General features: G+C 41.0%; 2 protein-coding genes across 3 annotated transcripts in view; one reads left to right on the forward strand and one right to left on the reverse strand.

Annotated features, from left to right (window-relative positions):
• LOC119825569 (cytochrome P450 3A11-like) overlaps nt 1-25,489 on the reverse strand; it is a 794,398-nt gene that overhangs the window by 73,691 nt on the left and 695,218 nt on the right. The gene's annotated exons all lie outside the window — the stretch shown is intronic.
• On the forward strand, nt 241-25,288 carry LOC119825570 (cytochrome P450 3A18-like). The gene is made up of 12 exons (XM_038346529.1): nt 241-422; nt 2,049-2,142; nt 5,018-5,070; nt 8,165-8,264; nt 12,552-12,665; nt 12,904-12,992; nt 13,224-13,372; nt 15,162-15,289; nt 17,084-17,150; nt 20,318-20,478; nt 23,220-23,446; nt 24,997-25,288. Exons 1-12 carry the CDS (start codon nt 352-354, stop codon nt 25,271-25,273), a joined length of 1,530 nt encoding a protein of 509 aa, XP_038202457.1. The 5' UTR covers nt 241-351; the 3' UTR covers nt 25,274-25,288.

Below are 25,489 nucleotides of genomic sequence, written 5' to 3' on the forward strand. Positions count from 1 at the left end.
TTAATGTGTTTTGGAATTAGAACAGCCACGGACACAACTGCAAATTAGTACCAATGGATTTGAGCTTCTGAAAGAACGAATAGACACAGAATGCAAACTCAAAGGTCAGAGCAGGGAAATTCATGAACTTTGGCACTGTCACAGTGCCACATGGACGGACAACACCTCCAAGTTCAGGCAGTATGCAAGTGGCCCATCTACTGGCTGCAGCGCTGACACCTCCTCCTTTCCCAGAGCATTAAACACTGTAGACTAGCCTCACTAGATCCCAGCTGGGCACAGCAAGGGAGCCCTGCCAGACTCTCAGTTGCGAGGGAACCTTGGAGCCAGAACTACTGAAGGAAAGCTGAAATGGAGCTTATCCCCAACCTTTCCATAGAAACATTGGTGCTGCTGGCTACCAGCCTGGTGCTTCTCTACATGTGAGTAGCTGTCCAGGCTCCTCCCCTACCTATAACTGGATTTGGTGTAATATGCAGGGCATCATTCCCTTTTCCTGTTGAATCAGCCAAAGAGATCATGGAGGGGAAGTGGCAAATCATCACTTATATAGGTCCTATCATCGTTGGCCATTCTGTGAGCTCCCACTCGTAACTCTATCTAATCTTATTGCTCAAAGGGTTTTGTCTATTCTCTCTGTGCTCTTAACTGTGACTTGATACTTGAGTTTCTGTCTTGACTTCCCAGATACAATAGACTGCAACACAGAATTGTCAGGAAAATAAGCCCTTCCTCCCTATGTTGCTTCTTATTAACATACATTAGCAGTCATTGCCTTTCCAAGGTTTTGAGACTCCAACAGCCTAGTTGCTTAGGTGTTTTTTTCTCATTTTCTTTTCCTTCTCTCTTTTGTCAGCCGAAGTAATGTTTATGACGGGTTCCCTGTGGATGTGGGTGTTTCGTTTTCTCATCTGTCACACCTTCCAACCTGATTTACACAAAGTTACACAGTGCCTCAGTTTTAATTTGTTTATCATCCTACATGGATGATAAACACCATCTATGACCAAAAGCAAACTGAGGAGGAAAGGATTTGTTTCACATAACAGCTTACAGTTCATCATGAAGGGAAGCCAAGGAAGGAACCTGAAGACAGGAACTAAAGCATAAGCAACGGAGGAACACTGCTTATGGGTGTGTTCCCCATGGTTTACTCAGTCATCTTTTTTACAACCCAGGAACCAATGACACCATAGTGAACTCAAGTCCTTCTACATCAATCATTAATCACGAAAATGCCCCACGACTTGCCCACGGGTCAATGTGACAGAAGCAATCTCTCATTTAAGGTTGCCTCTTCCCAGATGACTCTAGCTTGAGTCAAGTTAATATAAAAGAAACAAACAAACAAATAAACAAACAAAAAACCTAATTTGTACAATACCCCAGCTCTTGTAGAAAAGTCAACATCTGTTCTTCTTTTCTCTGATCCTTATCTGGAACACAATTCCTTCCTACAACCTGTGTTTCTATCCTGCAATATGGAAACCACTGAACACTAAATGCTTTTGTTGTTGTTTTCTTTTATTTATTGTTTATTTGTTAATAGCAAAAGGCATCCAGCACAATCTTCAGAGAAGAATACCAGTTGCTAATGAGGCGTTGATGAGGTGTTCTGTAGGCAGATTTTTCTGTCCGACCTGCCAGCTCCCAAATAACAACACAGAGACTTATTATTAATTTGGAAAGCTCAGTTGATAGCTAGCTCTTACAACTTAAATTAACCCATTTTTATCAATCTACATTTTCCCTCAAGGCTTTATTACCTTTACTCTGCACTCCCCTTGTTGCTTGCTCTCTGCCTGGTTGCCAACTCTCCTTATCTCTACCCTTCTTCCCAGTGTCCTCTCTGCCCTAAAAATTCTGCCTAGCTTTTGGCCATTCAGCTTTTGGGATTGTAGTTGTTATGGTTTTAATGTTATTTGTTGCCTAGTTGATACTTCAGTGGTTTGATTCTTGCAGCTCTTGAGTCAATGACTGATACATGTCCACCTGTTTAAAGTTACAATGGCAATCCTGACAACTTGGATTTCTCTGTTACTTTACAGATATGGGACCTATTCTCATGGGATTTTTAAGAAACTCGGAATTCCTGGACCAAAACCTCTGCCTTTATTTGGCACCATTCTTTCTTATCGTGAAGTGAGTAGTGTTTAAGTGCTTCCATATATTTCTTTTCTGCTTTTGGTTTTCATGACAGAGTTTTTCTGTGCAGCATCCCTGACTGTCTGACTGTCCTGGAACTTGCTCTATGAGATCCACCTGCCACTGCCCCTCAAGTGCTGGAATTAAAGGTGGTATGCACCACTGCAGCTACCACCTGGCTTCTTTATCATTTCTTAGAGTTGCAATTCATTGTAAAATTAGATTTATCTATTTTCTTTTTGGATTATGAGTATTTGTGTGCACTTACATCTGTGCACCACATGTGAGCCTGGTGCCTGCAGAGGTCCAAAGAAGGTATCAGTTCTCCTAGTACTGGAGTTACAAATGGTTGTAAACCACCATGTGGGTGTTGGGAACTGAACTTGGTTCCTCTGCTAGAACAGCTAGTCCTTCTAATTGCAGAGCTATTTCTGGGGCCTTTTTGTAGCCAGGGTCTTACTATGTAGCCAACTTGGTTTGGAACTGTATGTTGATCAGACTGGCTTTGAACTCTTAAAGATCCTCCCGCCTCTGCCTCCCAAGTGCTGGGATTAAAAGCATGTACCAACACACTCAGCCCAACTACAACTTTGTATGCATCCATTTATAGATCACTTCCATAGATGCGAATGCCAGTCCTTGGGAGGAAGTTCTGGGGTGTCAGACCACTGGAAACTGTGTGTCCAACCAGGAGAGTGCTCAGGCTTCCTTTTAGGGTTTGATGACATTGTTTAAAACTGCCAACTTGCTTTGGTTAGAAAATTGTGACCACAGGTAGAGCCTGGTGTTCAGGACTTCACCCTCAGGTTGTAAGGAGCAGCAGAAGCCTAGGGTTTTCCTCAGTGGGGCCTCCAGGAAGGCACAGGTTCCTAAGCCAGAACTCATGGGAAGCCATGCCTGGTCACGGTAGCGCTGCGGCAGCCTGTGTGCACTAGACTAGACTTCACACCCGACTCTGGAGCAGCGTTTGTTTACTTCCTGCTGGCCAGCTCTGCAGCATCCATGGATCAGGTTGCCTGTATATTGACTATAGGGATCTCCCCCTTACCAGAAACCTCTCAGGGACTGCTAAGTCCCTCACAGTTACTTCATTGGCTCCATGCATGCTTTAGTACCCAGGGCATCTTTGGGGATTTGACAGAATAATGGTGTTCTGCGTTGCTTCTTTTTCTTAAAGGCAGCATCCTGAAAGTCAGTCTGAGCAGCATGTGGTTGCAACTAACACAAAATGTGCTTGTTTTCCACCCTCAGATACCACAGCAAATTTTGGTTTTCTATGCAAAGGTGAACTCACTTCATGGAATCACCATAAGAAAGATGATTTAGCAACAATTACCAAAAATTTGGTACCATCTACAATGAATGACTGATTCTTGGTGGATAGCCTGGTCTAACCTTGGCCCAAGGCTGAAGCCTGGTCAGAAAGTAATGAGATCAGCTTCTGAGGGCAGATGGGTTGCTCTCTGCTAAGATTTCATGCCCCCAAAGACTCTAGCTGTCTGTCAGAATCTACATTTTATAGCTAGAAGCTTACTGCAGTCCTGACTTCTAAATAAGGTCTCCATCACTTCACGGCTTTCCATCGCTTTATTCTTCACACAAGAATGCATGTGTTTATCCTGTGGGAAGGAAATACTCCTGAGTGAAAAAATGAGAGGTAAAGGCAGGCCTCCAGGCACACGTCTATAACTCTAACCTTCTCAGGTGAACTCTCTAATAGACATTCCCCCAAGAGCTAGACACACTTTTTATAGTGGAACTTCTTTTATTTCCTTATGAGGTCTCAAGTAGCCAAGGCTTGGCCTGGAACTCACTATGTAAGGAAGGATGACTTGAATTTCTGATCCTCCTGTCTCCACCTCCCATGTGCTGGGATTAAGGGCAGGAGTGACCACGACAAGCCTCCAAAGATGCAAACCAGGACTTTGTGGGAGCTTGGCAGGTGCTGTGCCCATTGCACTATATCACAGCTGTACTTCAGTGAGAGGAAGCCTTCATTTCTCATCTTTAGTACTGAAAAATCAGACCCAGTGAGTTTCCTTTACTCTGTCCTCCTGGGGATCTCCATTTGTCTGTGATTTTTGTACTCTCCACTCATTCTCTCACATTCACACCTTCCCTATTGTTTCTTTTCCACCTCTTCCTAGAGTTGTTTCCCCTTTTCTGTATTCTCATTCCTTCCACTCTTCAACTGGACCTTGGGAGCTTAGTCCAGTGCTCCGACGTGGGACTCTGCCTCTGTTTCCATCTGTTGCTGGATAAAGTTTCTATGGTGATATTTAAGATAATCATCAATCTGAATACAGGGTAATGTCAGTTCGGGCACCCTCCCCACTATTACCTAGGGTCTTAGCTGTGGGCTCCTGGGACCCTCTCCAGAGCCAGGCTTCCAGCCAATCCCACAATGACTCCCTAATCAAGATATCTCTCTCCCTACTCTCATATCTGTTCCCCCCTCCATCTTGACCATCCCATTCCCCCAAGCTCTCTTCAACCCTCCATTCCTCTACCTCCTCCCATGCTCCCAATCCTGTCAGGTGACCCTGTCTGTCTCCAACCCACAGGTGGGTCCATATATGTTTTTCTTTTATAACTTAGCTTCTGTAGGATCATGAACTGTAGGCTCAATGTCCTTTCTTTATTACTACAGTGTTCTAAACCCCCGAGAAAGTGCAAGAACAGTTTAAACTCTTTATTCCAGACAACTCCTCTAGTCTCCCCATCCCTTCAGATATCTCTAATGATAACTTGCATCTGATTGCCAATAAGACCAGCAGCCTGACTGCATGAGACTTGAGTCATTTGTGCCCTAGTTAGGAAGGGTTAGTAGGTAACAGAACAATAACAAATTTCATTTTACTTCTCTTCCCAGGGTACATGGAAATTTGACGAATATTGCTATAAGAAGTATGGGAAAACATGGGGGTGAGTCTTCTGAAACCGGACATTCGGAATACTTGTTAGGATAACACAACTCCCATAGGAGGACAGTGTCAGGACACAGTTCTTGGGGTAAAGCCTTTGAAGGTTTGCTAAGATAAAGATAATACATATCACAGGAATCAAGTTGAACAGTGTGAATTCAGTTGAGAGTGTTGTCTGTCATGGCACCCTCTGTAATTTGGTGACCCAAGAGCCTTTAGGAACAGCTCATGCCTCTTCCTTCTAATACAGCAAGTTTATTTTTAAAAACAGAAAGTCCTAAGCCGGGCGGTGGTGGCGCACGCCTTTAATCCCAGCACTCGGGAGGCAGAGGCAGGCGGATCTCTGTGAGTTCGAGACCAGCCTGGTCTACAAGAGCTAGTTCCAGGACAGGCTCTAAAGCTGCAGAGAAACCCTGTCTCAAAAAAAAAACCAAAAAAAAAAAAACCAAAAAAACAAAAAAACAGAAAGTCCTATGCATGCAGTCATGCCGGTGTCAGTTCAAATGCGGAATTGCATTGTTGGATCCAGAAAACAGTCCCACAGGGGTCATTCGCAGCCTCCAGCTCTTACAGTTCTTCCAACCCCATCTTCCAGGATTATGCCTGAGCCTCGGAGGAGGAGGATGTACTGGCTAGCTTTGTAGCAACTTGATACAAGTAAAGTCGTCTGAAAGAAGAGAACCTTAGTTAAGAAAATGCCTCCACAATATTCAGTTGTAGAGCATTTTCTTAATTGGTTATTGATATGCGAGGACCTAGTCCATTATAGGTGGTGCCACCCCTGGCTTGGTGGTCCTGGGCTCTATATGAAGACAGGCTGAACAAGGCATGAGGAGCAAGCTAATAAGCAGCACCCCTCCATGGCTTCTGCAACAGCTTCTACCTCCAGAACCCTGTCCTGTGTTAGTTCCTGTCTTGACTTCCTTCAGTGATGAGCTGTGGCATGAAACTGTAAACCAAATAGACCCCTTCCTCCCTAACTTGTTTGGGTCATAGTCTTTCATCACAGCAATAGTAACCCTGACTAAGAGAGGGTATGACAGAGATGTCCCATTTAGGAACAAGCACACCACAATCTTATTTTATGCATGTTGACTAGTTGTGAGTCTCTATGCTAGTCACCATCTTCTGCTAAAACAGCAGTTCTCAACTGTTGGATCATGACCATTAGAGAAATACATATTTCTGATAGTCTTAGGAACCCTCAAACATAAGTTTATTTTTGTTGCTACTTTATAACTTTAATTTTGCTACTGAGTGGTATATCAGTTCCTAGGATCATTGAAAATATGTATTTTCCAATGGTCACAACCCACAAGTTGAGAACCAGTGTGCTAAAAGAAGCTTCTCTGATGAGGGTTGAGACCTGCGCTAATCTATAGGTGTAAAAAGACTTTCAGAAGTTGGTTTGTTATTGTCCATTATGGGCCTGTGACTGGTCTAGCCACAGAAGATCAAGTCAGACAAAATCCCAGCATGGTGGAGAGGGGATGGTCAGGAAGTCCCACCCCTAGCTTAGAAGTTGGCAAAGCATGGCTGATAAGAGAACAAGGATGGGGCCCCTCAATGGCTACCCCATGCTCCAATAGATGGCCCTATGCACATCAACATACTGGCAGCATTAAGTAGACACAGTAGGTTAGAAAAGATAAAGAGCATATAGACACAGTAAGTTAGAAAAGATAAAGAGCATATGAAATTGGAGGAGAATAGTGATGGTATGGATTAGAGGGGAGGAAATGGGAATTGTCTTCCAACCATCACCAATGGCTTGTCAGCTAGGGATGGGACTTCCAGCCCACCTCTATTCTCTATGCTGGGACTTCTTTCTGGCTTGAGGTTAAGAAGTACTTGTGTGTGCTGTCACAACCACTGTGAGTCCATATGAGTCCAGAAGATGGCTTCCTTATTGTCTTCTGCCTCAAGCTCTTAGAATCTTTCTACACCTCTTCTGCTATCATCCTTGAGCCTTGGAAGGAGGCAAGCTCTTAGAATCTTTTTACACCTCTTCTGCCATCATCCTTCAGCCTTGGAAGGAGGATCTGCAAATATCACTACGCAAACTAGACATAGCACTGAATGTACTCCAGATGACTTGTCTTTGGACCTGGAGATTAGTTCGCCTCGCAGTGCTCATCAGCAGAGCTCCTTGCTTCATTAGGTCATGACTGACATAGAGACCCACATTGGCCAATATGCAGACAAGAGACTCCAGATTGCTCAACCTTACATGGGGCGTTTGTATCACTATTTTGATTTTGGTCCATTATTAATTTCAAGATAAGAACTTTTGCTAGAATATATGGATATTTTCTGTCCATTGAATTCTGCTGACATTGAAGAAGAAATAAAGGGAATGTTTAAGCCACTCTTTACTCCTTCAAAGTTAAGCTTTCAGCAGTTTTGCTGAGTGGCTGAGCTTGTGACATAGCCCTTCCCTGTCAGAGGGTTGGAGGAAGTGCTGTAAGACACAAGTTAGTGGGAGGAGGCTCTGTCTTTTCATCTCCTCTTATCTATCCTCAGAAACCATAGGTCTGGCCACAGGATCTTCTGAGGTGATGCAATCCTTAGAGACCATGTGATTCAATGCTAAGCACAGGCTGTGCTGCCCTCTGGTGGCCCCAAACAACTGTTCCTATAACATTATTATCTGTACACTCTGTTTTGACTTTGGAATCATTTATTCATTTTCTCTGAATTGTTTATATCTCTTGGAGTGTCAAACCCAGTGCCACACACTTGACAGACAAGGGCTATACCACTGAGCCACATGCCCAACACAGATACTGGACATGAAAGAATAGTATTGACAATAACAATGTATGTTTAACGCCTAGCCTTAACTGATGCTCCAGTGTTCATTCTTAATAAGGATGTCTTTGAAGAGCTGTTTCATCCTAAGTGTCTCTTTCCTGTTTTAGCCACACTACCCTTCATTTCACAAGATTCCAGTGGCTTCTATAGTCAGAACTTGAAGTAGAGGTTCATGTTACTGTGCTTTATAGAGCTTGGGGTGTGGAGTCTGGAGTCCCAGGTTTAAATCCAGGTGCAGAATCTGACTTCTGAGATACAATCCACCTGTTTTCCCACCTCAGGTTATATGATGGTCAACAACCTGTGCTGGCTATCACAGATCCAGAGATCATCAAAACAGTACTGGTGAAAGAATGCTACTCTGTCTTCACAAACCGTCGGGTAGGTGTTCTTTCTGAAGAAATACAAATCTTTACTATTGTCTTGTTTTAATAATGTTTTATTGCTGTGAAGAGACATCATGATCTTGGCAACTCTTAATAAATAAAGCATTTAATTGGGGCTGGCCTACAGTTGCAGAGGTTTAGTCCATTGTCACCATGGTGGAAAGCACAGCAGCATGCAGGCAGACATGATGCTGGAAAGGTAGCTGAAAGTTCTACATCCAGATTGATGGACAGTAAGAAGAAAGAAACTCTGGGCCTAGCTTGGGCTTCTGAAACCACAGGTCTCATCTCTAGTGACACACCTCTTCCAACAAAGCTGCACCTTTTAATCTCTGTCAAGCAGCACCATTCCTTAATGACCATGCATTCAAAGCTATGAGCCTATGAGGACCATTCCTGTTCAAACCACCACAACGATCCACTTTTGTAGAATAATGGTTTAAGATGTGTTACATTTGTTTATGCCGTGGACCATTTTTAAATGATGCAAAGATGTGTTGCTTTCTTTTATGTTGCATTTGTGTGACTCTGTGAAGCTGTGTTAATTTGCCTGTCTAAAATATCTGATTGATCTAATACATAGCAAGGCAGGAGAAAGGATAGTCAAGGATGGCAATCAGAGAGAATAAATAGAAGGAGAAAAAGAGATATAGGGAGATCAAACAATGAGAATAGGAGGAGAGGAGGATGCTGGGGACCAGTCACCCAGTCACGCAGCCAGACACGGAATAAGAAAGATAGAAAAGATTTACAGAAATAGAGAAAGATAAAAGGGCCAGAGGCAAAAGATAGGTGGGATAATTTAAGTTGGCAAGAAACAAGCCAAGCTAAGGCACAGCATTCATAAGAAAGAATAAGGTGGGTGATGGTGACACTCACCTTAAATTCTAGCGCTTGGGAGGCAGAAACAGGCAGATCTCTGTGAGTTCAACACCAGCCCATTCTACAGAGTAAGTTCCAACACATCCAGAGCTCAAAAATAAAAAGAGAGAAAGAATAAGACACCCTACATGTGATTTATTTGGGAGTTGGGGGATGGGCATCCCAAAAGACCCAAAGAGCCAAAAGGTAAAAAGAGTAAAGAGTCAAAACAAACAACAACAATCCACCACAAAAATTTATATTTAATTTAAATTTATATTTAATTTAAAGATCTACCACCATATGGGCTGAGGAAAGTTCTTGTTATTCTTCATGTTTTGGTCCTTTTTATATAATAATGATGTCTTTTATAAATAAAATATAGTTCTGCTCTTTCTTCTTTCCTTTCTGTTGCTTTGAAAATACACTGTGACTAAAGCAATTTGGCAGAGGAAAGGGTTCAGTAGCTGACACTTCCAAGCCACAGTCTATGACTGAACAAAGTCAGGACAGGAGCTCAAAAAGGAGTCTTGAAGCAAAAACCATGAAGAAAGTCTACTCAGTGGCTTGCTCAGACTCACACTTAGTTAGCTTCCTTATAAAGCACAAGCTCACCAGCCTAGAGATAGTTCTGCCCACAATGGACTGGTCCTTACTGCATCAATTCCTAGTCAATTTAATCTCTTGCAGACAGCCCACAGGCCAGTCTGATATGAGCAATTCCTCAGTCATGGTTCGCCTCTGAGATGACTGTAGGCTGTGCCAAGTTGACAATTAAAGCTACCTAGGGCACAACTGCTATACCAAAAAAATTGACATTAATATCATCCAGAGCATATTATATCCATTTCTCTGATTTGTGTATGTATGTGTGTAGCTCTCTGCAGTTTGTCACTTATCTAAATCTGTGACAACCACACAGTAAAGGCACAGCACTGTTTCTTCCCATTTCCCTAGCAAGTGTGTGAGAGTAGTCATGGATCACCCGTCTTTTCTTTTTCGTGGAGTCTAATCCATTTTTTTTCTTTTCATGGTTGTACTTTTGGGCCTGATTATATTTTGTTCAGCACTCTTCTTTTAATAAGGTCTTATATGTCCCTGCCTCACCTTTCAACCTCTCAAGTGCTGCTATTATGGGCTTGTGCCACTCTACTTGGCGTATGCAGCTCTGAGGATCAAGCCCAAGACTTTATGTATACTAGGCAAGCATGCTGCCAACTGAGCTCCATCCTCAGACATGCCTAACATTCGATCTTTTTAAACAGCATGTGCCTATCATTTCATACTTTACAGTAATTATCTATGATGTGTTTGGAATTTGGGGTATAAAGTATGGAACTCAGGTAAAGTTTCATGTTGTACCATACATGTCCAGTCCTTTACCTGTTTTCTGAGGCAAACTGTTCCCTCCATAGCAATCTTCCTATAGAATTATCAATGCTTATTCAGGGACTGAAGAAATGACTTAGTAGTTAAGACTACAGTTCAATTTCCAGAACCCACATGACAGCTCCCAACCATCTGTAACTCAAGTTCCAGGGATCTAATGCTGTCTTCTGGCATCTGAAGTCACTGCACACATGTGGTGCACAAACACACATACAGATAAGCACACACACAAAATATAAAAATGAATAAATCTACAAATTTTTGACATGTTGCCTCTATTTGTATATAACCTTTTCTCATGCTATATTTTCTTCCATTGAGCAAATGTCTTTTTATACTCTAGGGCCATATCATCTTGAGAATTGAATATTTACATAATGTGGACTCATATTACCCAATTTTTTGAGGTTTTAGAACTATTATTGCACCTTTATCTTTCTAGCCAAAATCAGACCAAGCTTGTCTATATTGATAAGGTTCTCAGTTTGTTAAAAATTTGAAGTCGACATGAGACAATAAACATTTTCTGCGTTGAATCTTCTAATGCATGACTATGTATTAGAAGTGTAGAAAAGAAATCTACACTTTTAGATTTCTTTTGATTGCCACATGGAAATTCTGTTTCAACTGAAAGATGAACATATTTTGTTATACTAATATCTTAAGTATAAATAACTTATAATATGCCTGGATATGGTTGACAATTATGTATTATTCTTGAGATTTTTTCAATATAATTGCAGATAAGTACAAACACAATTGATTTTGAATTGCTGTTGTATCATAGAATAATTGCCAAACTCATTATTATTCCTATGAATTTTTTTCTGTGAGTTATTTGATATGTTGTACACAGATAATTATGTTGCCTGAACATAAGAATAACTTTGCTTATTACTTTGGAATCCATATCTTTTCTAGCATTGTTGCATTAGTTGGTACTTCTAGGGTGGTACTGAATGACAGAGGTGACAGTAGACTTTTTTGTTTCTTTGAGGCAGGGTTTCTCTGTGTAGCTCTGGCTATCCTAGAACTCACTATATAGACCAGGCTGACACAGCAGACTTTTTAAAGTTGCTACAGATCAATGGATGAAAAGTTCAGAATTTCACCATTAAGTGTAAAGTTAATTCAAGAATTTTGCATCATCTTGTATCATGAAGAGGAAGAAGTCTGTGTGCATGTGCTATTCTAGACTTTTGTCGTGAAGGAACACAAATTACAGTTCTGGGAGCCAGGTGTGGCAATGCATGCCTTTAATATCAGTGCTTGAGAGGCAAAGGCAGGAGGATCTCTGTAAGTTCAAGGCCAACCTGGTACACATAATGAGTTACAGGACAGACATAGCTACATAATGAGACTCTGGCACAAAACAAAACAAAACAAAACAAAACAACAACAACAACAACAACTGTGTGTGTGTGTGTGTGTGTGTGTGTGTTCCATTGATCCAATGTTCATAGATATACATGGTTGAAGAACATTCCTAGTAGAGGATAGAAGTATTTTTTCCTCATGCCCTTATATAGAAAACTAAGATAAAAAATTTCTATACCATTGTATTATTCCTTGAAATATCAAATAAATATTTCATAGCATCTATAGCTTTTTAAAGAACTCAGCTTCAAAGAGTCCGATTCTTTTTACTGTTGACAGATGTTGAAGAGAAACTGACCTGAGCTAATACTTTGCCATGGCCGGTTTCTGTCTGTTACTGATCAATTTTTGTCTGCATAGCTTTGAAGGATGCTGTAGGTCTGTCCTATCTGTTCTTGTGTATTCTGTGAGGGTGACTTTCATTTAAAGTGAGACAGTCATAGAAAGATGTGAAGCAATGCCAGGTGTATGGTGTCACCTCCATGCATAGGAATTACAGACAAATTAAATAAGATTGTTGAGCATCTAGTAATGTCCAGAATTTAATAGTCAGAAATATTTGTTAAGCAAATTATGCTTAGCTAACCAACTTTATAGAATTGTGAAGATTACCATAACTTTAATATGATAAATATTCTTTCTGTTTGAACTCTAGCCTTTTGGGCCAGTGGGATTTATGAAAAAGGCCATCTCTATATCCGAGGATGAAGAATGGAAGAGACTTCGAACACTGCTGTCTCCAACATTTACTAGTGGAAAACTCAAGGAGGTGAAGATGGAGAGGGAATTTACTGAAATGAATCTAGGGACAGATAGAAAACTAGTCCATAGTCTTTTTCCAAGGGTCGGTCCTCTGCATTACAGTGCCTATAAGATGGTCTTTCATCTTCATACCCATTATAAAATACACTGTAACATCCTACTCATTGCTTTGTTACTGGGAACAAATTGCCTTTCTGGTACCTGAGTTTCTACATTTAGCTACAAATGTTGTGTTTTATGCTTAGATGTTTCCCATCATTGGACAGTATGGAGATACATTGGTGAAAAACTTGAGACGAGAAGAAGAGAAAGGGAAGCCCGTCACCATGAAAGAGTAAGTGGTGATGTGGTTGATAGCACTGCAAGCACCTTAGCATCCCCTCAACTATAGAAAAATGACATTTGCAAACCAACCACAGGCAACGGTCCCATGTGTGAGTGTTATAGAAATCTTGACTTCACTGACCATGCAGCAGGAGGTTCTGTGTGGCTCCCTGCCTGGGTAGCTCAGAAATAAGAGCTGCCTCAGATGCAGATGTTGATTCCCATGTCTCTCTCTATTCAGTATCCTTGGAGCTTATAGCATGGATGTGATCACTGGCACATCATTTGGAGTGAACGTTGATTCCCTCAACAACCCACAAGATCCATTTGTACAGAAAGCCAAGAAGATCTTAAAGTTTTCAGTTTTTGATCCATTTCTTCTCTCCATATGTATGTACACTATTTCTTTTCTCTTTTATTTTTTGTCCTGGATCTCCTTCTGTAGACTAGACTGGCCTTGAACTCACAGATAATTTGCCTGTCTCCGTCTCCCTGAGGGCTGAGAGTAAAAGTGTGCACCATGACCACCATGCTGCTTCTTTATATTCCTCCCTCCTACATAATAATCAAAATAACAGCATAAATTGAGATATAGTTCACATTTAAAAAGTTCAACTATTTAAAATGTATAATTCAATTTTTATTCACCAATGGGACATGTACCCATCACCATTGTCAACCAGGAAATGTGTTTTCCAAGCAAAACTACACCTTTTTGTTCGCATCTCCCATTCCTACTCACCATAAGAAATGTTCCATTAACTGTTTGTTCCTGTAGAACTGCCTATTCTGAGCATAACATTAAAATACAATACAAATATTTTATAGAGTATATGGAATTTGGCAACTAGTTTCTGTCATTTAATATCATATTCAGCAGACCCATTTGTTGCCACTCCTATGTTCCATCATATTCTTAACCATCTGATGACAGGACATTTTTCATGGTTTTTGAGTAGGAAATTGGTGTGGAATTAATGAATTATAGAGGAATTTTTTTTATCTGACTTGTTGGGGAACTGAAATTTTTTCAGGAGGTTTTGTTTGTTTTGCTGCCAGTAGTTCAGAAGGGTTCCATTTTCTCCACATTTCACCTACGTTGGGTGCCAGATGAAAATGGAATTTACAAATTAATCCTACACTAGCTCAGAACTGCATATATTAAAGGGTTATTTATTTAGGGGTAGACTCATAGTCCTCTGCACAAACAGGGAACAGGAACTGAATCCAGAAGTCGGGAGAGAGAGTGAGGGCTTGCCTTACATAGGCACTTATAGTATAAAAGGTCACAACTAAGTGGGCTGGTGTCTTAAAGGCTACTGGCTGAAGGAGTTCTTACAGCACCATCCCATCTGAAACTTCACTTTTTTCTTCATGATTTTTTATTATTGGCATCTTAGGGTACATTTAGGAGTCAAACATTATGGGGGATTATTTACAGTTCTTATTTTTTTTTTTTTGGTTTTTCGAGACAGGGTTTCTCTGCAGCTTTGGAGCCTGACCTGGAGCTAGCTCTTGTAGACCATTCTGGTCTCGAACTCACAGAGATCCGCCTGCCTCTGCCTCCCGAGTGCTGGGATTAAAGGCGTGTGCCACCACTGCCCGGCTGTACAGTTCTTATTTTTTAAATTTTATACATGAGTATATATTTTCTTTATTTCCAGTACCTCCAACTCCACTCATGTCCCCAACTCCTTAAATCTATGACTCTTCCCTTATAACTATAATGGTTATATATAGATATATGCACATGTATATATCCTACAGAACCCATTTAATGTTGCTCTTATATACATGCTTATGGTTAACTATCTGGGACTCATGCTTGGATAAAAACAATTTTTTCTCTCAATAGTCATTAATTTCCTGTAGCTCTTCATCTAGAGGTAAGAACTGGTGGGATTTTCACATCCACATTGGCATGTCAACCAGTGTTATCATTGCACAGATATCATTTAAACAACCATATTATTGAGATTTCATGGGTCCAATTTCTAAGGTGTGTCTGGAAGATGCAATCTTACAGCAGACCTTCTCATATTCTTGGTTTTATACCCTTTCTACCTCCTCATACATGATTTCCCCTGAGTCTTAAATATAGAGATTGCATTGTAGACATATCAGTTGATGTTGGACAATCATTGGTCATTTATTCTCTGCATTTATTTTTTCTCTGTAGTTCTGTTTCCATTCCTTACTCCAATATATGAGTTACTAAGTCTCTCCATTTTTCCAAGACAATCAGTGAACTTTTTCAAAAAATTTGTAACAAGCATGAAGAAAAATCGCCTTGATTCAAACCAGAAGGTAAATTTTCATGCTGCTTTCATGGTGCTCAGGGTTTGGTCATGATGCTCAGGGTTTTGTCATGATGCTCAGGGTTTGGTAATGGTTGATACTCAGAGTTTGGTTATAATCCTTGGGGTCTTGGTCACAATGTTCAGGGTTTGGTAATGACACTCAGGGTTTGGACATAATGCTCAGGGTTTTGGCCACAATATTCAGGGTTTGGTAATGATACTCAGGGTTTGGTAATGGTTGATACTCAGGGTTTGGCCATAATGCTTGGGGTTTTGGTCACAATGTTCAGGGTTTGGTAATGAAACTCAGGGTTTGAACATAATGCTTGGGGGTTTTGGCCACAATGTTCAGGGTTTGGTAATGATGCTCTGGGTTTGGTAATGATGTTCAGGGTTCAGTCACAATGCTCAGGGTTTGGTCACAATGCTAAGTGTTTGGTCATGATGATTGGAGTTTGGGCATAATGCTTGAGGTTTTGGTCACAATGTTCAGGGTTTGATCACAATGTTCAGAGTTTGATCACAATACTTAGGGTTTGGTCATGATGCTATCAGGCTGTGAGTGTGTGATTTATGTACTTTGGGTTCTCTTAAAATGAATAAAGAAAACTATGCTTAGAGTAAGGCACTGTTTACATTTTAGGGAGATAAAAAGATAGAAGATGGATGATTCTATATGAGAATGATTGAAACAGTTTCACATTTGTCAAAAAGAGTGAATTTACTGTGCTCTAAGATAAGTACTAATTAAGTAAAAACATTGCTGCCACACTTTATTGAAAGAAGTGAAAAATAGAATTCATTTTAGAAAATATATCTACTACTGTGATTCTCCCCCTAAAGTTTATATCATCAAAGGAATGTTTTTAATTTTAAACCTCTTATTTTGATATATTCTTCAAAAGAAGTATGGTCATACCTGGTGGGGAGATTGGCCTATGTTAAATTTGAATACCTCCTGCTTTGTGTATAGGTATTTTCTTGGCAGTGAGACCAGAAGCCACTCACCCAGTAGGTAAATACTTTCTCTGGACAATCAGTTTTGAGGCTGCTTACCTGGCTCTGCTCTGTGTAGCCTGGAGGCCACAAAAAGGTTGTCTGGAGATCATAGAGAAGGGCACCTGTTTTGACACTTGTCATTGTGAAGTGTGTAGAGTGTGTGAGAGTCAGGAGATGCTCACCCAAAACTTGGCAATGAGTTTAGAGAGAGAATTAATCAAGGGTGCTTCTGGTTAAGCTCTGTGCTAAGAGAACAGAGAGAGTTGGCATTCAGGGACTTTCCTGAGCAAGCATGATGAGAGAAGGATCCAGCAGCTCTTTGGCCAGGAATCTGCTCAAAAGCCAGAGAAACTTATATCAGGAGAACAAAGACCAAAAGCTGCATTTCTCCCAGGAAATGTATTGTTCTCCAAGGTTTGCTGACAGAGTCTTTAGTTTTCCTTTAAAATTTAAGTGTACAGGTATTTTGCTCACCTCTATGCCTGTGCACTACACATGTGTAGTTCCTACAGAGACCAGAAGAGGGCATAAGACCCCCCCTGGAACTGTAGTTACAAGTGGTTGTGATTCACCTTGTGGGTTCTAGAAGATGAACCCAGGTCCTCTGCAAGAGCATTCAGTGCTCTTAACCACTGAGCAATTTCTTCACCCCATAGATGCTTATATTCATTGATGACTCAACCCATACTTGTGGACTTCAGGTAGCCATATTATCAGAAGGGAAGTGAAGTTCTGAACCCTTGTTTCAAGTCTGACCTCTCAACTAAATATTTATCATTGACTTTTCTCGTTCTGCTTCCAGACCCGAGTGGATTTTCTTCAGCTAATGATGAACACTCAGAACTCAAAAGGCAAAGAGTCCCAGAAAGGTAACCCAGGATACTTCACGGTGTGTGAATCAAGAAACCCAGAGAGAAGAGGGAATCAGAACATATGCGTGGGGTGGTCCAGGATGGAAGCAATTCTAACAAATTTCATAATGATGTTCCCATTGATGATATCTATGGTGATCAAGGTAGCTTTATAGAAGTACACTGGTGTAAATGGACCAGAGCCTGCAGGGCTGCCAGAAGGATACATTTTGTTCCCAGAAGTCCTCATTGGTACTGGGTCATCTTTCAGAGAAGAGTCTGATTCTTAGTTCTTTTCAATCTCACTAATTCTGTATCTCTGCTGGGAATTGGCATCTAAGCCCCATTCAAAGTGCACTGTCCAGCAATGAGGGTAATCCCTGGGAGAGAGTGGTGCAATTGTGTTCAACAGCTTCATCTGCAATTTATTCTGCTCTGTATAAATAGCATCTGGGAAACTATATACCCTGCTCTTCTTCATTCTTTTAACCCCCTGATTTCTTATCTCTGTGAATACTTTGTGATGAAAACTATTATTATTGTAGTAGCTACAGAATAAAGACTTTTCTGCTACCATTTAGTCTTTGCTTATCAGCCATTACCTAGTGTAAAGGAATGTCCTCTTCTTTACTTTTTAATTCTATCAATTATCTAAATGTTGTCCACTTGTTTTCATCACTGTGATCTCATGCATTCTCTGTTACTTTCTTTTAATCACTAGTTACTTTGCATTCAACTCTCTTATGCATATTCACTTGGGGCTCTTTTGTGTGCCATGGTGGGTCCTTTCTGTTATTTTTAGTTTCTCTCTCTCTCTCTTTCTCTCTTTCTCTCTCTCTCTTTCTCTCTCTCTCTCTGTGTCTGTGTGTCTGTGTGTATGTGCGTGTGAGCATGTATGGGCATGCACGTGTGCTTACAAAGACCAGAGGAGAATGTTTGCATTCTTCCATGTTGCTCTCTGTCTTATTCATTTGGGGCAGAGTCTCTAGATGCATGTGGATCTATTCTGGCAACCAGAAAGCCCCAGTGACCCTCTAGTCTCCATTTCCCTTACTTTATGGGGTTGCAAGAACACATGGTCACCTATTTATGTGCGTTCTGGTGATTTGAACTCAGAACCTCCCTTTGGCACAAAAGGAACTCTTACTCACTGAACCATCTCTCCAGACCCCTTTAATTTAAATTTATTGTTATTATTAATCATTTGTGTGGGGGGTATGAGGAAGTACACCTGCTATGTTAAGCATGTGGAGGTTACAGGGTAACTTGTAGAGTCAGGGTTTTCTGTCCACCTTACATCGATACAGGAATCAAACAGTCCATCTGACTTGCTCAGCAAGTATCTTTATTAACTAAGCCATCTTACCAACCTTTATTTAATTTTTGATTCTTATAAGAGACCTTAATTTGTAGAGCAATTTCTGGTCATAAAAGAATTGAGAGGAAAACTAGAGATCTCCAATATGCTCTTTCCAATGAGTACATGTAATGTCTACCACACTACCCACCCCCCTCCACTACAGAGGTTTGGAATTGTGTGCCTCTAATAAGCTCCTAGATGCTGTTGATCCATGGGGCCACATTTGAATAGCAGGAGTTTCCCTGTAGCCACATGTTCTTCTTTGAGTCTCCTCTAAAGTGTTTAAGGATTCCTATTTTTTTTAAAGATTCATGTTTAGTTTATATGTATAAATGCTTGTATGTATATATATATGCACCACTTGGTACCTGGATCACCTAGAACTGGAGTTACAGGCAATGTTGAAATGCCATGTGAAGAATGGGTATCAAATCCAGGTTCTCTGCAAGAGCATCAAGCACTCTTAACCACTTAACAAGTACCATCTTTCCAGCTCCCTTGAATGTGTTTGGATGGAAAATCCCTTAATTTTCTTTCTGTAAATCATTGGCATAACAAACAAACTTTTGACACCTATATTTTAATGAAAATCACTTAAATATTTTTCTTGGGTAGCATAGGGATTCCATATTTTACTGGTAGCTGCAGTATTTGAATTAGTTATTTATATATTATTCCTCTGTCAAATAATTGACAGAAGCAATTTAAGGAAGTTTTTTTTTTTCTTCCTGACTCACACTTTGAAGGTATGGTCCATCATGGTGGAATAACCATGGCAGCAGAAACTTGAGCCAACTGGTCACACCGTATCCACAGTCAGGAAACATGAACTCCAGTCCTCAGCTTGCTCTCTCCTTTTTATTAAGCCCAGAAGGCTACCTTATGGAATGGTGATACAATTAAGATAGATCTTCCAGGAGTGACGAGGTGACTCAGCTGTCATGGATACTTGCTGCTCTTCCAGAGGACCTGAGCCAAGGTCCTCTGTTTGTCAAGACCCATGATAGGCAGCTCACAATCATTTGTAACTCCAGCTCCAGGGATCTGACACCATTGTTTGACTTGGACACGCACACTCACACAAATAAAAATAAAAATAAATGCTTAGAAACAAAATAGGTCTTTCCATGTCAGTTAAGCTAATAAAGATAAACCATACAGGCCTATCAGGAAGCAAGTTAATCTAGATAACATCATAACACCATGCCTGGAAGCTCATTTTCTAGGTGACTCTAGATCTTGTCAAGTTGTCAATCACTGTCAAGGACCTCAATACTTTTCATTCCAAACTGTGATAATAGTATAGGTTAGAGAGAATTATTTCTCTTGAAATTGCCCAGTTGTGATGACAGGAATTTGGCCTAATATTTCATCACCAATAATATAGATTTTTACCTCAACCTGAATTAAAATAATTTGACCTTGGTACTGGAGAGACGATTCAGCAGTTAAGAGCACTGTCTGCTCTTCTAGAGGACCTAGCATTCAGTTCACAACACCTACACAGCAGCTCACAATCACCTGTAATTCCAGTTGCAAGGTATCTGGTGCCCTCTACTAGCCTCCGTGGGCACCAGGGATACATATGGTAAACAGACATATGTACAGATAAAACACTCATAATCATAAAAATATATTTAAAAATAATTTGACCTTTTCCTGGTATATCAGACAGACACCAGAGTAAAACTCAGCTACAATGACCCTGTTCTGCTATCCTCTGTTCATCCCCAGACAATGAGGAGTGCCATTTGAATTTCTTCTCATCTCAACTATGATGTTCTGCTTTGATCTTCCTTATCTGCAATGTTTTTTTTCCTTTTAGCTCTTTCTGATCTAGAAATGGCAGCACAAACAATTGTTTTCATTTTTGCTGGTTATGACGCCACAAGCACATCAATTTCCTTCATCATGTATGAGCTGGCCACCCACCCTGATGTGCAGAAGAAACTTCAGAATGAGATTGACAAAGCTCTGCCTAATAAGGTAAGTGGATGGTATTCAGAGAGGGAGGGCAGAGGTAAAAAATTAACAAGCACATGCAATGAGAATTTTTATGGAGGGCTGTGCAATAGTTCTATAACCCAACAAGAGACTAAGAGAAACAAAGGGAGGGGCATAGGAGATGAATGTAACCCATAGAAATACGCAATCTTTAATACAGTACTGTCTCTGATGTATCATTATCTATTATGACAATAATACTAAGAGACACCAAGAAAACCTGTGTGACACTTGAGAACAAGCAATAGTCCCTCAGGTGTCTGAATAATTATTTCTGCTGATGTCCTCGAGGTGCTGTCCCTGCTATGTTTGTTAGTAGGCTGACCTTCACTGGTCTGTGCAGGCTGGCCTGACACTACTCTCAATGGCTCTGTTGTCCAGTTCAATAACATGGTATTTATATATGTGGGTGTGTGGTCCAGCTAGAGGATTCTTTCCTTTCCTGTGGTTTTGATAGTGTATCAGACTACTTCTTCTCTGAAGCCTTGAGTGCTAACTCGAATAACTTTAATAGTCTGAGTGTCGGTGCTGTCTGATGACTCTTGCTTGTATTACAGTCAGTGTGCTGGACAGGTTCTCTCACCCTCTTGCAAGTCTCCAGGTCACACCCTCACAGATAGCTAATGTTCTTGCACCAGCTGTATGGGAATACACTCAATGGTGCAGCTAGAGGTGAAGAAGGCAATGAGGCAATGATGAGCTTGTGTCTCTAGCTTATAAGTAAAAATATTATTAATGAATTATTTCTATTATTCACACTCTGTGTGAGCGTGTGTGTGTGTGTGTGTGTGTGTGTGTGTGTGTGTGTGTGTGTGAGAGAGAGAGAGAGAGAGAGAGAGAGAGAGAGAGAGAGAGAGAGAGAGAGAGAGAGCATAAGTGTCCATACCATAGCACATGTATGGAGGTCAGAGAATAACTTGCGAGAGTCATCTCTCTCTTTCCACAATTTAGTCTCTGGAATTTCAGTTCAGGCCATCAGACTTGTCAGCAAATTCCTTTACCACCTAATCCATATCACTAGAAGCCTAAACCAAACTCTAAATATCTACAGGATAGTCTTTTGAATGTCACACTAAATGACAGCTATAATGCCCATACTGTCTTTATCTCTTTTCTCAAACTGCAAGGTTTGGTAATGTGAAATTACCCGGATCTTGTGTGACTATTTGAGCAGAATAGTGCAGAAGGCATCCATTGATCCAGTTATCAAGGATGGTAATGACTGTGACTTTTGGTCCCTACTGGAAGATGCTTTAAACATTTTAAAATGTATACCCTTTTAAAAGTTAGCACACAAAGCAATGTGTTTCACTCTGGCATTTTTATGTACATGCCATTAAAATTGATTTATGTTCATCCTTCTCCCATGTTGCCCTCCCTCATCTTCCTTGATGTCTCTTATCAGGCTTCTTCCTTCTCTTAAAGAGTATGCAGAGCTGCCTTCATTTCACATATCCCTCCCTCCCTCTGTCCGCACTCTTTCTGAGTTCGGTTTGTCTTGCTTAACCTAAAGATCTCAACTTGCACCCGTTTCCAGCAAATTTTATGGTGCCATTCATCTCTGTGGTTGAAAACCTTTCTGTTTTACATAAGTACCACATCTGCTTTCCTCATTCGCCTGTAGCTGGACATCAAGTTCCTTTTCTCAGCCCTTGTGAAGAGTGCGACAATAAACATCTGTTCACTAGTATCTCTGTAGTGTGTTGGCTTAGAGACTTCTAGATATATACTAAGGGTGTGTGTGTGTGTGTGTGTGTGTGTGTGTGTGTGTCTGTGTGTGTGTGTGTCCCAGATAGTATTAACTGTCACCTCTATAAAGCCTAGAAGCACCTAAAGAATCATGTCCTTTGGTTGTGCCTCACTGGCTAGCCCCAGTGACTGGTTATTTTGAAACAATAAGTTCTCTGAGTCATACTGAGTGACCATGCGACTCTCAATGTGTCATAGAAACAATTGTTATCTCACCCAGACCCATATTGGCTTTTTGGCTTGTGAGGGCTAGGAGCTTCTCTTGTAGATAGGGCCCTAGTTTCTTTCCATCAGAATGCCTGCTTTAACTTTTGGAGTATCCCTGACTTACCTTCCTCCCTATGTCAGGGCACAGGGCAGCTGGAGCCGACTTCAGTTTGGCTTCTTTCCCATGAGTTCATTCATCTTTCCCTCATACTTTTCAACTGTCCTGCCACTTCTTTTGTGTGTTGCAGAAGTTCTTCTTCTCTTTCTTTCTCTAGAAAAGATATTTTTTTCTCCTTCAAAATATTCTCTGTAACCAACTCACCCAGGGGCAGCTTCTAAGTCTGTCATCTTACCCAGAATCCTTTATGGTACCTTTCACTGAACTAATCCCATAATCAAAGGAGCTACCAAGATGTGGCATTGTCAATTTTAGCCTCGTTGGGCCAGGAGTGAGGCGTTTGTTCCTTGCCATGACATATTTCCTTGGTATAGACTGATGATCTATGGAGATGTCTGAGTGTAACTGTCATACGATGTTGGTCATATATGCTTACATGGGAAAGAAATCAGTGCATGACAATGAGGAGATCTGGACAGAGGAGTGCCCCAAATGGCTCCTGTGCTAAAAATTATGCTTCACATCCTAATGGGCTGTAATCAGAGTAGAATGATTAAGGCTAAGCTTTACTAACCCCTTTGAGATTCTAATATATTTGAGATGACATGACTCCAAACCTCATCTGGAAGCATCTGTTTCCTCTTCGCAGGCACCTGTCACCTATGATGCCCTGATGGACATGGAGTACCTGGACATGGTAGTGAATGAAACTCTCAGATTGTACCCTATTGCTAACAGGCTAGAGAGGGTCTCAAAGAAGGATGTGGAAATCAATGGAATGTTCATTCCCAAAGGGACTATAGTTATGATGCCAATCTATCCTCTTCATCGGGATCCCGAGTACTGGCCAGAGCCTGAGGAGTTCCTCCCTGAAAGGTACAGAGACTCTGTAAGAAGAGAGAGACCCTGGACTTGGCATGAGCCTTTGACATCTCAAAGCTACTTCCAGTGACACTATTCTTCCAACAAGGCCGCACCTAATAATCCTTCTACTCCTTTCAGATAGAGCCATTCCTTAGTGACATTCAAATGTACAAGTCTATAGGGGCCATTTATCATTCAAACCACCAGAATTCCTCTTACAAAAAAGCACTATACATGTGATTTTGTACCCCTTTACATCTATGAATCTTTTTGGAATTATAGTATTTGTATGTGTGTGTGTGTGTGAAATGTGTGTGCAGTTGGACAGCACATTCCAGGGATCTGTCATCTCCACCTCCTATCTTGCCACTGCTAGGATTCCAGGCACACCCCACCATGCCCAGCTTTCTTTTTTTTTTTTTTTTTTTCTTTTTTTTTGGTTTTTCGAGACAGGGTTTCCCTGTAGTTTCTAGAGCCTGTCCTGGAGCTAGCTCTTGTAGACCAGGCTGGCCTCGAAACTCAGAGATCCGCCCTGCCTCTGCCTCCCGAGTGCTGGGATTAAAGGCGTGCGCCACCACCGCCTGGCCCAAGCCCAGCTTTCTATGTAGGTTCTGCGGAACAAACCCAGGCTTTTACACTTACTGGACAAGTACCTTACTACATAAGCCACCTCCCAAGTCCCATACAATTACTATAATGTACTTCTCATGCCCACCTATGTGAACTCTCTGTCCATACACAACCTAATTTGTCTACACTCTCCCATTATTTCATAGCATTTCATATGTAAATACCTCTCTTTTTTCCCTACAAATTAACAAAAGTTTTAAAACACACCGATTATTCTTGTTCTCGTTACTTTTCACAATAATTTCTTTTCACTTATATAATCAATTAATGAAAAGTCAAATTTCAATAAATTCAGGGTTACATGTTTAGTAGATATTTTTGGCTTAGTGGAGAAGGTAGACTTGGATGTCATTCATGATGCTATAGTAGAGACTCATCCTGTGCGCCAGAAAGGTAATTGGCTTTAGCCATTCTGTGGAGGGAGGCGGGGAAAGCAAAAGCAATTCTGAGGAAGAAGTGGACAAGGAAAATACAAATGGGGGGAGCTACAAAGAAAGGAATGTAATGAGAGGAAAGGGCAGTAATGGGTGAAGGGATATTAGCATTTCCAATAGTGACTGAGAGAGTTTTTGTCTTCCCATTCCTAAGTGTGAGGCAGGAGACTACTTTGCCATCAGTTTGGCCAATTCCAATATGTCTTTCAGAACAGAACACTTCACCATCTGGAATGAAATATTTTGTGTTTAAGGATGTGTTTTCTTTCAAAAAGCATTCATTTCCACTTGTCTCAACAACATAGAAAATGCCTGTTTGGGGTGAAAGGGAAGGGCCTTTAGCTCACAATTCCTTGGTCAGACACCTGCAGCAAGGGTTCTGTTGCTAGTCCATAAATGTACGCTGAACCACTCTGGTTGAGGGTGTGAGGACTCCAAACATAGAGCTCTTTTGATCGATGTTCCATAGCCTTGTTTTCATCCCTACTGTGGCTCCAGGTTCAGCAAGGAGAACAAGGGCAGCATTGATCCTTATGTATACATGCCCTTTGGGAATGGACCCAGGAACTGCCTTGGCATGAGGTTTGCCCTCATCAGCATGAAACTGGCTGTCATCAGTGTCCTGCAGAACTTCACCCTTCATCCTTGTGAAGAAACCCAGGTGAGGCAGAAAACTCTCAATAACTTTTATTTAAAAAAAAAACTTACAGTGTTACATACACAAATAAATTGCTTGTCCTGGTTACTTTTGTGTTGCCGTGATAAAACACCATGACTAAGACAATTTATATCTTAAAAGGTGCTTAAATTAGCTTATGGTTCCAGAGGATTAAGGTTTATGGTGGCAGAGTGAAGGTATGGCAGCAGGTACAGCTGAGAGTTCAGAGAGAGAGAGAGGGAGAGAGAGAGGGAGCGGGAGAGATAGAGATAGAGGAGAAGAGAGAGAGAGAGAAGATCTCTCTCGAGTTCGCCTCTTTTCTCTCTCTCTTTT

Source organism: Arvicola amphibius, chromosome 10 (genome assembly GCF_903992535.2).
Source record: "Arvicola amphibius chromosome 10, mArvAmp1.2, whole genome shotgun sequence".
Lineage (NCBI taxonomy): Eukaryota > Metazoa > Chordata > Mammalia > Rodentia > Cricetidae > Arvicola > Arvicola amphibius.